This window comes from Suricata suricatta, chromosome 7 (assembly GCF_006229205.1).
Source record: "Suricata suricatta isolate VVHF042 chromosome 7, meerkat_22Aug2017_6uvM2_HiC, whole genome shotgun sequence".
Classification (NCBI taxonomy): Eukaryota; Metazoa; Chordata; class Mammalia; order Carnivora; family Herpestidae; genus Suricata; species Suricata suricatta.
The window spans coordinates 33,713,127-33,729,508 of NC_043706.1; the positions used below are offsets into that span (position 1 = coordinate 33,713,127).

The 16,382-nt window shown below is 49.5% G+C and overlaps 1 protein-coding gene across 4 annotated transcripts in view; it reads left to right on the forward strand.

The window, feature by feature from the left end:
- Nucleotides 1-6: 6 nt before the first annotated feature.
- BRPF3 (bromodomain and PHD finger containing 3) overlaps nucleotides 7-16,382 on the forward strand; it is a 32,611-nt gene continuing 16,235 nt past the window's right edge. For 3 of the 4 annotated variants that reach the window (XR_003910556.1, XM_029943917.1, XM_029943919.1), the window contains exons 1-8: nucleotides 7-95; nucleotides 3,201-4,677; nucleotides 7,748-7,904; nucleotides 10,133-10,264; nucleotides 11,813-11,941; nucleotides 12,231-12,543; nucleotides 13,266-13,568; nucleotides 15,199-15,705. Coding sequence is in view for 3 of the 4 variants with exons in the window: in XM_029943917.1 (XP_029799777.1) it covers nucleotides 3,227-4,677; nucleotides 7,748-7,904; nucleotides 10,133-10,264; nucleotides 11,813-11,941; nucleotides 12,231-12,543; nucleotides 13,266-13,568; nucleotides 15,199-15,705 (2,992 nt within the window). In the remaining variant the exon portion in view is untranslated. The remainder of the gene's footprint in view (nucleotides 96-3,200; nucleotides 4,678-7,747; nucleotides 7,905-10,132; nucleotides 10,265-11,812; nucleotides 11,942-12,230; nucleotides 12,544-13,265; nucleotides 13,569-15,198; nucleotides 15,706-16,382) is intronic. The other variant, XM_029943918.1, reaches the window with a different exon arrangement.

The window sequence follows — 16,382 nt, forward strand, 5'->3', positions numbered from 1 at the left end:
GCTGCGCTCCGCTCCCAGGGCCGCGCCGACCTGCTCGACGGCCGGCCTGCCCGCGCCCAGGGGCCCCGAACGGTGGGGCCGGGCCGGCGGCTGAGGTAATGGGGGTGGCAGCAGGGCCGAACAGAGCGGGGGCGGGGGCAGCGGGGCCTACGGGGACCAGGACTGTGCGGGGGGGGGGGGCAGGGAGAGGGAAGCAGGGGGCTTCCTGAGCGGGGCGGGGGCGGCGCGAAAGCGCTCTTCTGGAGCGAGGGCGGCGGCGGGGAAGGAGAAGGCGGGTGAGGGGGGAGCTGAAAAGCGAGGACCCCCTCCCGTAGCCGCCATCTTGTTTCCCTCCCCCCCGGCCCTTGCTGGCGAGCCGCCGAGCCCCGCCCCCGCCATGCCTTCCGATTGGGCAGATCAGAAGAAGGTCCCACCCCCTAAGCGGCCCTCGGCCCCCCGGGTTCTCCTGACGGGCAGGTGAGGCGACCAATGGGCGCTCGCCTCTCTGCCCCGCTGGTTCGCTGGCGCTAGCTTTCTCTGTCTTGAGGGTCGGACTGCGCGTCAGTCTGTCTCTGGTACGCTCGCCCCCTCCCCTCCGGGGAGGAGATGTTATTTCCCTCCTTTCTCCTCGGAAGGGTCAAGATTCTTCTAGAAGAGGTGCCCCTTTCAAGGGGCAGGAGGCTTGGCGGGGTTTCTCCCTTGTCTCATGAGTATCTCGTAGGGTACAGGGGGTAGAGTGGAATTGCAGAAACCCCTCGTTCTTCGGGGACCTGGGTGAGGTGGGCAAGTGGGGCTTCGGGAGTGCTGAGGAGACCCTTGGGGGTGTTGGGGGTATTTGGACGTGTGGGGGGGTGGGGCTGTGTGGGGTGAGAAACTCCCGCCAAAAAACTGGACTGTAAGCTCCTTGCGGGCGAAACTCCTTTTCCTCAGCAGCTGCCCTTCCCTTTCCAGAATTTGCACCCCCAGTGCCTTGAGGCTTGGGTAGGACCCAAGAGGTTTTCCTGAGCTACTCGCTGCTTGGGTGAGGACTAACCCAAGGGGGTGGTAACTGGTGGGGAGGAAGACTAGACAGCGCTTTAACAAAGGAGGGTCCACCCCCTTTAAACTCTGTCAGGATTTCGGTTAGTTCTGAGGTAGGTTTTCCTGCTTCTGCAAGGTTTTCCCTGCCCACGAAGACCTGCGGGTGATGAGGCAGGTCTGTAGGCCTGGGCTACCCCCAGGGACTTGGCATTAGTCAGGCATGTGGTGGCCAAGGGTTTCTGGAACCTGGACAGAATTGCTGGGATGATTCTGTTGCCTTTTGTTCCCAACGGGTCGTGTGCCTGCCTGGCACAGTTCCTCGGCCAAGTGTTTGGTGTGTTTGTTTCGGTCACACTTCGGAATTGGAAAGCCTTTTAAACAAGGATGTTAATAATTCCTTATTAACCAATAGCAACCCTTGAGAGGTAGAGTTTTTGTTTAAGTGGTGGAAGATGGAGGCAAAGAGAGACCAAGTGACTTTCTCCAGGTCACACAGGGCCAAGGTTAGAACCTAGATTGCCCCAGAGCCTATATTTTGTACCAGACCATGGCATCTCTGGTGGTCTTACTTCCCAGAGAGATGAATTCAACACATCAGGAGATCTGGGTTTGAGTTGTAGCTTTATCATTCACCGCCTTTGGGTGGAGTGACATCTTTTTGAGCTTCTGTGTCTTCATCTGTAAAATGGGAATGATAATATCTGTCCTACCCCCCAAACTAGTTGAGAGAAATAAAAGTAAAAGGGATTGGAGTGTCTGACTGGCTCAGTTGGTGGAACATGTGACTCTTGATCACAGAGTCGTAAGTTCAAGCCCCATGTTGGGGGGTAGAGATTCTTTAAAAAAAAAAAAAGTAAAAGGATTTGTAATTTGCCAAAGTGTGCTAAATTATTATCATCATCTCTGTTTTAGAGATAAAGGTGATAGATCCTGCAACCAAGATGACAGACTCTTTTTCTCTTTGAAATCCTCTCACTGTTGGTACCTTTCCAAGTCTCTGCCCACATTGGGGGGCCCCATATCTCCAAATGTCTTTCCTAGTAGTGATGGCCTCAGTAACTGCTATTATAGTTCCTTATGAGTTTGGCATGATTCCCTTTATCCAGAGAATGATATGGGAAATTTTAGGGCTTTCTCCTTGTTGCACAGGGGTAAACTAAATGTAAGTATTTGGGGAGAGAGGGACTTCTGAAGTAAGAGAATGTATTGAGAGTTTACCTCAGATATTCCCCCATTCACCTTGGCCTTAGGCCCAGTGAGGGTCTTGGATAGGTCACTTAACGTGCCACTTGTGGACCACTCCCAAGAGCTTCCAGTGTTTCTCTTAGAAATATACTAGCTGGTGCATCCTAAAAGCTGCCTTTTCCAGAGAAAGCCCATCATACTGTAGTTTGAATTTTTAGACTTCATGTAGTAGACATTTTAGGAGCCTTTACCTCTTCACTCCTGGGTGTGGTTAGGGGATAGAGTTTCTGATCATTATAAGGTGGGTTGGGAGAGGGCTTTAGACCTGTGAACTTTTGTTCCCCTAATGGGACCATGTTCATGTACAGAGCTTAAAAGTGGATGTTCTTGTTTTCTTCTTTTCTGAACCCTTAACCACCCCATCCTTTTCCATAGGCAGCTATCCCACAGCCTTATTTGGGACATCATTAGAACTTTAGATCATTCCCTCTGTTGTTTTGTAATGATCTGTTACTTTTCTGTCCTTTCAATTAGACGGAGCACCTAGAGGCAGGGATCATGCATGCTTGATTTCTCCTTTTATTCAGCTAATATTTATTGAGTGCTTACTTAGGAGCCAGGTATCATTCCGGGTGCTGAGAATACAGCAGTGAACAAAATAGACAAAAGCCCTTCCCTTCATGGAGCTTACATTCTAATGGAAGGAAGCAAATGTTTATGATAATAGGCAAACTGCATAGCATAATAAAATGTAAGCCTTACATTTATTAAATGTAAGACTGCTGATGGGGGAAAGAGATTTGAAGTTTAAGATAGAATGGTCAGAGAGGGTCTCGTTGAGAAGCAGTGTTTGTGAAAAAAGTTGAAGCAAAGGAGCAGGCTGTGTGGATGATGTCTGAGGGGCAGGATGTTCAGGCAGAGGGAACAGACCGTCTTCTTGGTGGCCCTTCGATCAGGTGGAATGGTGAATGAGGGCATGCCTGAACATTTAACTCAGTTTCCTGGTTTCTCCTTAGGCCTGTCCCCTTGGTTCCCAGGTGCCATGAGGAAGCCGCGCCGGAAGTCGCGGCAGAATGCCGAGGGCCGGCGCTCCCCATCCCCCTACAGTCTGAAGTGCTCACCTACTCGGGAGACCCTGACATATGCTCAGGCCCAAAGGATTGTTGAGGTGGACATCGATGGACGCCTGCATCGAATCAGCATCTATGATCCACTCAAGATCATCACAGAGGATGAACTGACTGCCCAGGATATCACCGAATGCAATAGTAACAAGGAAAACAGCGAGCAGCCTCAGTTCCCTGGCAAGTCCAAAAAACCCTCCTCCAAGGGCAAGAAGAAGGAGTCCTGTTCCAAGCATGCATCCGGCACTTCCTTCCACCTCCCGCAACCCAGCTTTCGCATGGTGGACTCAGGCAGCCAGCCAGAAGCACCCCCACTGCCTGCTGCCTACTACCGCTACATCGAGAAGCCCCCTGAAGACCTGGATGCAGAGGTAGAGTATGACATGGATGAGGAAGACCTTGCCTGGCTGGACATGGTGAACGAGAAGCGGCGAGTAGATGGGCACAGTTTGGTGTCAGCAGACACTTTTGAGCTGCTGGTAGACCGGCTTGAGAAGGAGTCATACTTGGAGAGTCGCAGCAGTGGGGCCCAGCAGTCACTCATTGATGAAGACGCCTTTTGCTGTGTGTGCCTGGATGATGAATGCCACAACAGCAATGTCATTCTCTTCTGTGACATCTGCAACCTGGCTGTACACCAGGAGTGCTATGGTGTCCCTTACATCCCCGAGGGCCAGTGGCTATGCCGCTGCTGCCTACAGTCTCCCTCCCGACCTGTGGATTGCGTCCTCTGCCCCAATAAGGGCGGCGCCTTCAAACAGACCAGTGACGGGCACTGGGCCCACGTGGTGTGTGCCATCTGGATCCCTGAAGTCTGCTTCGCTAACACCGTGTTCCTGGAGCCCATTGAGGGCATTGACAACATCCCGCCTGCCCGCTGGAAACTGACCTGTTACATCTGCAAGCAGAAGGGGCTGGGTGCAGCCATTCAGTGCCATAAGGTGAACTGCTACACGGCCTTCCATGTGACATGTGCACAGCGGGCTGGGCTCTTCATGAAGATTGAGCCCATGCGTGAGACCAGCCTCAATGGCACCATCTTCACAGTACGCAAGACCGCCTACTGTGAGGCCCACTCGCCGCCAGGTGCTGCCACTGCTAGGAGGAAAGGTGACTCCCCCAGAAGCCTCAGTGAGGCTGGGGATGAGGAAGGGCTGAAGGAGGGCTGTGGAGAGGAGGAAGAGAAGGAAGAGGCAGAAGAAGAGGAGGAAGATGAAGGCCAAGGTGGGGTAGGTGGCCCCCTCAAAGGAATGCCCAAGAAGAACAAGGTGACTTTGAAACAGAAAATCAAGAAGGAGCCAGAGGAAGTGGGCCGAGATACGCCCTCCACTGTTCCCATGGTCACTGTCCCACAGATCCCCTCTTATAGGTAAGCCTGCTTAGGAGGGCTCCACATGGACTGATGGTTTTTGGTTGGGCTGGTGCTTGGCCCTGAGCCAGGACCTCCTTCCCCAAGCATGGTTGGTGAACGTTTGTTCTCTTCTGTGCCTTCAAATTTAGACTTCTCCTTTGGTCCCTGGTCTGGTGTGTGGTTTTGATTGTGCCCTGAGAGCAATGTGTTTCCTTGGCTTCAAGGTGAGACAAAATTAAATTGCTTAGAAACCCAGGTGAAAGATGTCTAAAGCAGCATTTTTCAACAGGTGCACAAGCAGCATTTTGGACAGGATAATTATCATTAGGATTGTCCCATACATTTCTTAATGTTTAGCATCCCTGGTCTGTAAGTGCCATTTGCATCCGCTCCCTCATTGCCTGGTCTTTGTGACCATCTCAAACCTCCCCACGTATGTTTCCAGAAGCCCCCAGGGGAATAGAACTGAGAACCACTGTTTTAAGGCGTCAGTATGGGTGTCTGCTGTCTAGAAAGCTCTGTTCTGGGAATGATGGAGACTGTGTGAGGGGTTGGTGGTGTGGGGAGGATATGCTATTTCTCTTCTTGAGCTGCTTTTAGATTTAGGGGAAAAAGGATCACTCAGCTCAGCTGTAAGTCTGAACCACCTTGGTCCCTATTGAGTCTGTAGGGGCATCATTGTATCTATTTTAAACCATCGGAAAAGTAGCTGATGGAGGGCAGAAAAGCAAGAGACAGGAAAGATTTTTCATTGGAGGGTCATCTCAAAGGTGGTATTCTTTGGGAAGCATACAGTGTTAGAGTGGGAAGGAATCTTGAAGATTATTTATCTAATGTAGTCCTTGCACCTTCTCCCACACCCCCAGATGAAGAAACTGCGGCAACAGGAGGTAAAGTTGTTCACTCCTTTATTCATTCAACGAGATATTTATTGAGCACTTACTATATGCCACGTCCTGTTCAAAGGGCTGGAAACCAGGTGGAAAGCAACAGAACCTGAGCACAAGCTGGAACTCCTGATGCCTCCAGGCTCTGTTCCTGCTGTCTGTCTCTTTTATTGAAAAGGGTAGGGAGAAAAGAATGCTGGAGGGTAGTGGGGAATGAGTTGTGTAAGGAACAGGCAAACAGACTTGTCAGTCTGGGGAGGAGACATAAGAGTGTAGCAGAGCAGGAAGGCAAGGCTCTTGTGAGCCATGGCTGGAGTTAATTCAGTCAACTGGAAATGCCTTCTAGTGTCAGAACTGTTGTAGGCTACCCTCTTCCCTGATGTTGACTGGGGTCCATGCTTAGTAACATCTGTAGGGTGGCTGTGCCCTGGGACTAGACTTTTTGGTTGTTGTATCTGCTCTTATAGATGTGTCTTGCAGGGGCCAGCGTAGCATGCTGGCTAAGAAACCAGGCAGATCTGCTTTTGAATCTTGTTCCTGTCACTAACTACCTGTGTGAACTTTGGCAAGTTATTTCTTTAAGTATGAGTAATTTGTTAATGAACTTCATAGGGTTGTTGTGAGAAATAAATGAGATAACATAAGCAAAGCACTTAGCACAGTGCCTGGTAAATAGTAAGCGCTCAATAAATGGTGGCTACTGCTGCTGCTGCTATTTTATTATTCTTTTCTCTACCTGCACAAATGCTCTTGGGACCCTCCATGGCCAAGAGATTGTAGAGGGAGGGGGCTACCTGCATCTGGGCAGGTGTGCTTGGCATGGGCATTGGTGGGGAATCTCTTCTTTGGGGAAAGGCCTAGGTCTTGGTTTTTTAAGCTTGGCTTTGGGGCAGGAATGTCTGACTGTGGATAGGCACAAGGCCTAGGTGATCAATGTCCAGCCCAACATACCCACCCTTCTTAGGTTCTATTTTCTTGTTTAGCCACTTTGTGTAAGGAAAATGCAGTGAGATGAGGAAGCGGGGGAAGCACAGCAGGAGCACTGAGGCCTTGCTTACTCTGAATAACCAATTTTGGGACACAAGATGCTGTGCAGAGAGATCATGGATTCGAATCCCATCCAGGGCCACCATTTTTTAATTTTTTACTTATTTTTAATATTTACTTATTTTTGAGAGACAGAGATTGATCAGAGGAGGGGCAGAAAGAGGAGACACAGAATCTGAAACAGGCTCCACACTTGGAGCTGTCGGCACAGAGTCCAATGCAGGGCTTGAGCCCACAAACTATAAGATCATGACCTGAGCCAGAGTCAGACACTTAACCGCCAGAGCTACCCCTGCGCCACCATATTTTTAGCTGCATTGGTAACTTTGACAGTTTATTCAGCCTCTCTTCCTAAGCTGCCTTTCCATCTTTTGTTCTCACCATAAGAATAATGTTACCCACCTTGCAACAGGGCTTTTAAGATAAAGATTATAGGCTCATTAATTCCTTCTCCTTTCGCTTACCCCTCCCATCCCCCCACGTATTATTGGCTTAAGTCCTGACTTTAAGACTTCTCTATTGGGGTTAGTTTAGCCAGCTAAGTTTTCAGATTCTCCATCCTCTTATCCAGTTTTTTTTTTTCCATTTGGTTCAAAATTAGACATTTGTAGGCTGCTAAGATCTTTAATTAAAAACCAGGGGTCAGACAACTCCAAGGTGTTGCATTTGAGCTCAGAAAGCAGTAGCGTGGTGTAGTTCTACTAGTTTTCCTTCCACCTTGGCTGTGGACTATCCCTAGTGTGGGGAGACCCTCAGCCACAGGGTGGCTGGAAGTAGCGACCACATTGCCCATAGCTTATTCAAGTTCCTGCCGCCTTTTGCTGATTTTATCAAGAGAAGTGTAAAGGTATGGGGCACAGGCCTGTTCTCAGGAGCCCAGGATTGCAGGAAACAGGGTTCCTGGGAGAGAGTTCTTTTGGAGAATCAGGACTGCAGGGTAGGAAGTGGAATATCAAGTGATATATCTCATGCTGAATCTGAGCTGCTTAACTTTGCTGTCTTTTTTAAGCCTTTCTCCGAGGCGAGGCATTTGGCCACTTTATTCTGCCTTCTTTTGTATATGAGGTTCAGAAATGAACCAGGGTCTGAATAGGAGGCTATAATCAGGGCTGCCCACTGACCTTGTCTTTCACTTCCCTGTGCCTCTACTCAAGGTTGAACAAGATCTGTAGTGGTCTCTCCTTTCAGAGGAAAAACCAGTTCATACAGCGGCTTCACAACTACTGGCTATTGAAGCGGCAAGCACGGAACGGTGTCCCCCTCATCCGCCGCCTGCATTCCCACCTGCAGTCCCAAAGAAACGCCGAGCAGGTAGGTGAAGTGATTGAAGGTGGTGGAGGAGGTGGAGAGTGAAGGAAAGGAAGTAATGGTTGGGGTAACCCCTCCCTGAGCCCTCAGCAAAGCCTCTGCCTGTAGGCGGTCACCCCTCCAGGAGGCATAGCCCAGGAATGACCTCCAACACTATGGGATCAGATAGGAGCTCCTTCTGGATGGGAGAGGCTTGACTTTGAAGCATATTCTTGGGGAGAGTGGAGAATAAGCCCAACTTTCCATTATGTGGGGAAAACCTTGTAGACATGGCAGAAAGGAAGGAATGGGCTGAATGAGGGCCAGGTGGCCATGTTGCATGAATGAGGACAAGGAGCACTTTCCTTAAGGTGCTCTACTGACGTCTGCCAAAAATGTTTCATAGAAAACACACAAATGTGTCACCTAAGTTGTAGCACAGAGCCTGGCCAACTGTGGCATTTTAGCCATGGAATTGCTGCATGTTTAGTATTTTCTGAGACGGTGGAGGCCTTGTGAGACACTTTTTCTTTTTTTACCTATCTTTAGGGTTTTTTTTCCCTCTTCACTTGCTCCATTGCTTATGCCTTTAAATATTTCCACAGCATACCCCAGAGATGAAGCAATCTTTTACATGACTCTGGTGCCCTCTGAGTTCTATCTGATTTCACTTTTGCCTTTTGTAACTAAAATCCTGAAGTGCATGTCTGTATCTGGTCCTTCCTTGAAATGGTCCACGTGCTCTCATGTAGCCTCCCCTAGCACATCAACCATCTCCTCCCAGCCTAGCAAGCCTTGCTTCAGATTCTCACTGTATTGGCTATTAGGCTACATGTGACACCACGGATCACCTTGTCTTAGAGTTTCTCTGTCATACCCTCTTGCTCCTCCTCCACCCTGCCCTCTGCAGTAGTAACATTCCCAGGGGCTCTGCTGCCTGCCCATTTGCTTGGAGAGCTTGTGCACTCTCATAGTTGTAAGTGTGGCAATAGCTCCAGGCTTCTTGTCTTGTCCTCATCCCTTTTTTCTGCCCTCAGTCCTTCTGGGGCAGAGGAACTGTAGATGTTCATGTAGATGTTTTTTCCTAGAATTCAGATATTGGAAACTCAATTCATTATCTTCCTTCCTTTCAGTAAACATATTTCCCCATTATTGACATGGAACCTTTTCTCTCCTGACCTCAGACATTTCCCCACCTTGGAGTGACTTTAGATTCTTCCCCCCGTAACAAGCCACAGTTAATCATCCCTTATGCTACTTTGGGGGAGTTTATCAGCATATGATCCTTTGTCTCTGTTCTACAGCTACCCTACTCACCCATGCTGCCTTAATTTCAGTAGTAGCTTTCTAGTTGATCTCCCACCTCTGGTTCTTTATTTGCTGTACAACTGATACTATCTCATTCACATACCATTTTTCATCTTGTCACTTCCATTTCTAGAGTACATTCCCCATCTCCAGGCAGGCCACATCCAGGATCCACTGTGTGAAGTTTGAGGCTTCTTATCAGCCAAATCCTGGATTGTGCTTGGCTTTTATGGTTCTCCATCTTTTCTGCTCTGACCAGGCCTTTTTTTTTCACCAGGCAAAGAATCAGTAATTTTGCTTATCTAACACTTCTCTGTGGTCCCTTTGGTTCCAGAAGAAGCCTTCCTTACTGCTTTGTTCATCCGTGTCCATCACTACACGTGAGCCCCTAGTAAGAGCGCTTCCACAGGAAGCCTTCCCGGACCTAACCCCAACCCACTCAGCTCCTTTCTATTTTACATCCTCTTAGCCCTTTATATTCAGTTTATCTGTTGAGTTTTTATTGTCTTTATGCTACTGTGCCGTTGTGTGTCAAACCCTGGGCCTCTGCCTTCCCCCAACTGTACTGTAACCACTTTTAGGGCAAGAATCCTTGTTTTTGGTGCTGGTGGTATTTTAAAGTATTGTAAAGTCAGTACAAGCTTGTAGTAAGAACTTCACTTTGTTTTCTAGCTAAGTCAAAGCTCTAGGGTGAAATTCTTTCCACGTTGAGGTGTCTATTCGTTTTCCTTCTGAAACTATTTCCAGCCCTGAGGGGCACAGCTGCGAGGCTGGGGGAGCAGAGGAAGAAGGCATGGGGTGGAGAGGGGTGGAAGGGCTCTCAGGAGTATGGGACAGCAAGGGTTGGGGGCTGTCACCTGCCAAGATCCTGTGAGAGCCAGGGAGGGCACTCTGGGTAGAAGGGAGGCCCCAAGCTCCTCCCTCCTTTCCCTTCCTTCTTGCAGCGAGAGCAGGATGAGAAGACCAGTGCAGTGAAGGAAGAGCTGAAATACTGGCAGAAGCTCCGCCATGACTTGGAACGGGCACGGCTGCTGATTGAGCTGATTCGGAAAAGAGAGAAGCTCAAGCGAGAACAGGTGAGGAAGAGCCCTCAGGTCCAGGATTCTTGTTAGAATCTTTCTGTCCCGCTCTCAGTGTGGCATCAGGAGATCCAGGAACCTCTACCTGGTGTCAGCTTTCTCGCCTTCTTGCCCAGCACAATGGGCCGCAAGACCTGCCTCCGCATTGGGTATGGCACTGCATATGGCTTCTAACTGTGAGGGTTTAGTAGGTTCTGGTAGCCTCAAGCATAAACTTATTTTCATATGCTTGGGCCCATGCCTAGAGTTTCTGACTCGAAAAATCTCAGGAGTCTGGCCTGACTATTTTAAAAAGCTTCTCAGGCCATTCTGATGAGCATTGCTGCTGGCTTAGGAGCTTCCAAGGGTTTTCACTTGGCCCTTAAAATGCTTACATTCTTGAATCATTCAAATATTCCAACCTAGGGGCACCTGGGTATGGCTCAGTTGGTTGAGTGTCTGACTTCAACTCAGGTCATGATCTCATGGTTTGTGGGTTTGAGCCCCGGGTCAGGCTCTATACTTACAGCTCAGATCCTGGAGCCTGCTTTGGATTCTGTGTCTCCGTCTCTCTGCCCCTACTCCACTTTTGTGCACATACTCACTCTCTCTCAAAAATAAACAAACATTTTTTAAAAATTTAAAAAATTTCCAGCCTCTACTCAAGGAGATTCTAAGCCTCTACACATGGGGAACACTGAGGTAGTAGTATAACATAGGAGTTAGGAATATGAACTGTGACACCAGACTCCTTGGGTTTATATCCTGGTTCTGTCATTTAGTGCTTTTGTGACATTGGGTAAATTGCTTAGTCTCTTTATACTCCAGTTTCCTAGATTGTAAAATGGGGGTAATAATAGAACCTACATCAGAAGGTTGTGAAGATTAGGTGATTTACTATATATAAAGAGCTTAGAACAGTGCCTGCCTGGCACGTAGTAGGGGTTATAGAAGTGTCAGCTGTCATCCTCACCATTATCGAGCGTCCACCTACCTGAAGTGTCTACTGCGGCACTCTCCACGTGGCAGAGAGTAAATACAATTAATTGAATCAATGACAAGCCAAAACCATTCTCTCCAGTCTAGGAATAGCAACTGTTCCTTGCATGCTCCAGAGGCCTGGGTTAAAGATGTTCGTTTCTCTCATTCTCCAAATCCTACTTCACCGCTCAGCCCTGACAAGAGCCCTTCTTTCACAGGCCTATAGCCTGAGTTTCCATCTCTGAGACAGGGCAGCCCTTGCCATACATAGCATGTGTGGGTGGCATGGAGGACATCTCAGGACCCTCTCTATGGATTCAGACCGTCTGTGCCATCCCAGGCTTGGTCCCACAGCTGAGCTTTTCTTGCCTCTGGTTCAGGGATAAAAGAGGAAAGGAAGCAGTTAGGCCTATTTTGATGTCACTAAGAAGTGACATCATAGTCTAATCCGTGGCTTCCCAACCTTTTAGCATTAGGGCATACATAGAAAATAACATTTGTGCAACATACTACTGTCACTGTAAATACATGAGTTTTGTGCCTCTTTGCAGGGGGTGTCCTGATCTCTTTCCACCTTCTCCACAGGTCAAGGTCCAGCAGGCCGCAATGGAGCTGGAGCTGATGCCATTCAACGTTCTACTAAGAACCACGCTGGACTTGCTGCAGGAGAAGGATCCAGCACACATCTTTGCTGAACCTGTCAACCTGAGTGAGGCAAGTTCCCCCACCACTTCTGAGCAGTGAGCCCCTCCTGGACTGGAAACAGGGTCTGAATAGGCCAGGAAGGGGTCAGGCCACAGGGTGTATGACACCTGGGGGTTTCTGGCAAAGCTAGTAGACTTGTCCGTGGTGAGGAGTCAGCAGGCCAGTGTGGGCCAGGGCCCTGGGGCTCTGACTGAGCAGCGTGCCAAACCAGAAAACGGGGAGGCAAGAGTGCCGGTGAAGGGTGCACCTGTTTGGCTAGTAAATGGTTGTTGTAATTGTACAGGTTTTATATGTTTAGGTTCCAGATTACCTGGAATTCATATCCAAGCCAATGGATTTTTCTACCATGAGGCGGAAGCTGGAGTCCCACCTGTACCGCACCTTGGAGGAGTTTGAGGAGGACTTTAACCTTATAGTTACCAACTGCATGAAGTATAATGCTAAAGACACAATTTTCCACCGAGCAGCTGTCCGCCTGCGGGACCTGGGAGGGGCCATCCTACGGCATGCCCGGCGGCAGGCAGAGAACATCGGCTATGACCCCGAGAGGGGCACCCACTTGCCTGAGTCACCCAAATTGGAGGACTTTTACCGCTTCTCCTGGGAAGACGGTGAGAAGCCTGGATGGGTGGGGAGGAGAGGGACCAAGAGGAGGCGCAGGGATGGAGCCCAGAGAGCCAGGGATCAGGGTGGCCCTTGGAGCTATATGGGGTAGACACGAGGAGAGCTGAGGGTAGGTCCAGGCGGGAATATTCCTGCTTGTGGCTGCAGTAGTTCCAGGAGTTGAAGTTTAACTAATTCACTTTTCTTGAATGGTAGGAAAAGGAATCAAGTACTGGCTGGCTGTTTGAAAAGTTAAATCCTTAGCAGGGGTCTTCCTCTTCTGGATGCCCTCTGTACAGCATCCAGAGCAGGGGTCAGGGAGAGTGCAATGCTAGTGTATGTCTGGCTCATTCAGAAGAGTGCAAGTAGAGGACCAGAAAAATGGAATTGTCTCTGAGCCCCACACTCTGCCTGCCCCTGCTCTCTGCCTTTCGATGGCAGGAGTCAGTCACTCAGGGGGATTGCCAAGCTGCCTCGTGCCTGCTCCACAGAGGCTGTAATTATGACTGTGAACTGCTTCCTGCAGATGTTTCCCAGATTCTGACCTTGTCCCTGTGGCTGCCCTCCAGGCAGTGGTGTTACCAGGGCCACGGCCCCACAGAGACGCTGCTGGAAGCCACTCGTCCGGGCATTCCAGGAGAATCTTTTGCATCCAAAGGATTTGGCCCCTTCCCCTTGCCTTGGGCTGGGCAGATCCTTCAGCCCCTCTGTCCTCCCTTCTTCCTGGCAGTGGACAACATCCTCATCCCAGAGAACCGGGCCCATTTGTCCCCAGAGGTGCAGCTGAAGGAGCTGCTGGAGAAATTGGACCTGGTGAGCGCCATGAGGTCCAGTGGGGCCCGGACCCGTCGCGTCCGCCTGTTGCGCAGGGAGATCAATGCCCTTCGGCAGAAGCTGGCTCAGCCACCACCACCACAGCCATCATCACTGAACAAGACTGTGTCCCATGGGGAGCTGCCAGCTGGCCCCCAAGGGGATGCGGCTGTGCTGGAGCAGGCCCCACAGGAGGAGCCGGAAGATGATGGGGACAGAGGTGAGACGGTGTAGGGCAGTCGGGGTGTTGGAGGCCAAACTAAGGGAGAAAGGGCTAAGCTAAAATCCCATGGTGCAAGCATCCTTCCCTGAGTTTAGGTCGGACCCTTGTGGGCAAGTAAAAACACTTGAAGGGGTCATGCTTCCATGTATATGCAGAGATGATATTCAAAATATTTAATAATCAGTAGAGACTAAAATTCATCAGAGTGGATGTTGGCTGTTGTATTGGTGTTGGCTCTGGAGACCACTGATGGGGATATTTAGTTGTCAGATTATGGATAGTTAGGGAAATTTTAGAGGCTGGAGCCCAGCAGCTCTTTACTAACGCATAAAGAAGCATTAAAGTATTTTGTACCTGATAATGGCCATATTGCATGTACTAGTTAATTATTAGCTCACCTACTATCCTGTAGATGGGCTTTTTTAGAGCAGATTAGGTTGTGGTGTGGGAGGACAGAAAAGGAAGAAAGAACCTAAAGATGGTCAGTCTTCTTGAACTACCTCATGGCTTTGACCCCAGCTGGCCCAGTCTACAGGCCCATCCTGAGCAGAAAGGTCATATTGCAAAAGACCTCTGGGGAAGTGATTCTCAGAGACCCAGCCTTAAAACTGAGCTGCTTTCCATCCTCCCCACTTCATTGGAGACAGAATTGTCTCCCTTATGCAGATCCTCAGAGCTGAGGCCACAGCTTGGGGAAGGTCTGTCATCCACACAGTCTAGAAGGGTTCAGAGTTATCTCCAGAGTATGGTTCTCGCCAGGGGCCAAATTGCAAGGAACAGCCCATTTTATTTTAGGTTGACTGAGAATAAGGACGTGGCTGGGAGGTCACATTTGGCAGTGGCAGTGACTCTTCCTGATTCCTGTGTGGCAGTCAGCATGCCACTTGTATCCCACTCCTGGGCTGTGACAGTACAGAGTCCTGCCCACTGACTGGCTGCAACAGGTTCTCCCAGAGCCTTTCGAAACAAAATCCCCAGGCCTCACATCCAGGGATTCAGAGTAAGGAACTCTGGGCTCTTGGCTTAGAAATTCTAATTTTTAAAAGTTTCAAGGTAGTAAGTGAACGGACATGTTTGGGAACCACTGATTTAACTTATTTGCTCTCATCTTTTCAGATTTATAAACTTACTCTTTCGGCTTGTCCTGCTTGCTTTACTTGGGTGATAGGAAACAAAACACATTGACAGAAGGGAGACCACTTCAGTCTAATGAGAGCTGTGCACCTCTAATCCGTGCAGCTGAGATTTCACTGATTATTGATTAAGCCAGGTGGCTTTTGGCTTTGTCAGGTGTGGAGTAAGGTTTTATAATTCTCACTTCATCAGATTTACTTGGTAAAGCTTTTTAAAAAAATACTCCATCATTAGAGATTTAGTTTCAGTTGGTCTGGGATAGGATCTTGACACTGGAATTTTTAAGAAACCTCCTAGATGATTCTAATACATAGGGTTTAGGATTACTAATGTAGACGAAACTTAATTCTACGTTCTCTTTGCCATAGATGGGAGACCTGGGATATGTGTCAAGAACCAATGCCTTTGGCTCTTGCTTATCAATGTCAGTATCTGGCTTGTAGGGGCAGACCTTTTCTAAAATGTTCAAGCAGGTTCTCTTTTTCTCTAACAGATGACTCCATACTGCCTCCCCCACCAACCCTCGAGCCCACTGGGCCAGCACCTTCCCTGTCTGAGCAAGACTCCCCTCCGGACCCCCCTACTCTGAAACCCATTAATGATAGCAAGCCTCCAAGCCGATTCCTAAAGCCCAGAAAGGTGGAAGAAGATGAGCTGTTGGAAAAATCACCTCTTCAGATAGGAAGTGAGCCCCTGCAACGCCTGCTCAGTGACAATGGCATCAACAGAGTGTCTCTCATGGCCCCTGAGACCCCTGCTGGTGCCCCACTCAGTGGCGTGGGCCGCCGCACATCTGTCCTCTTCAAGAAGGCCAAGAATGGGGTTAAGCTACAGAGGAGCCCAGATAGGGCCACAGAGAATGGTGAGGACCATGGTGCAGTGGGCTCTCCTGCCTCTCCGGCCAGCATCGAGGATGAACGACACTCCCGGAAGAGGCCAAGGAGCAGGAGCTGTAGTGAGAGTGAAGGGGAGAGGTCGCCCCGGCAGGAGGAGGAGACAGGTGACCACGCCTGTGACTTCTCTACTTCTCATCTGCTTTCCTGCTTTGCCTTGCCAGCCAGCACCTCCTCTAGTTGGCTGCCTGCCTAATGGTCCCTGTGGTCCCAGTAGAAGTATTGAGGGCCCATAATTGGGTCTGGCACACGAGTAGTGGCCTGGAGAAGAGGCTTTGAGAAAGTAATTTGAGAGGGCCAGATTGTGTCTGGGGCTTTCTTTGGCCCTGATGGGAATGCAAAGCTGTATATGTGATAAAGTGGTTCCTGCCTTGACTTTAGTTCATTTATTCATCAGATATTTAGGCACTGGGGGGGAAATCCATGAGCAAAAGACAAAAATCTCCCTTGTAGGGGAGAAAGGCTAAAAATGAATGAATTGTATCTTGTATTAGAAGTTATGGAGAAAAATCTAGCAGGGAAGGGGAATAGGGAATACTGGGGTGTTATCAGAGAAGGCAGCCAGGGGAGGTTTGGGGAGGAGACATCTGAGTAAAGATATGAAGGAGTTGAAGGGGTGAGCTGTTTGGGGTTCTCGGGCAGAACACTTCAAAAAGACAGGCTAGCAGGTGCACAGGCCCTGGAGGTGGAAACATGCCCGCATGCCTGGGCAGCAGTGGGGAAACCAGTGCGGCTGCAGCAGAGTTAGCCAGGGTGTGGTTAGAGATGAGGTTCCAGAGGTAGG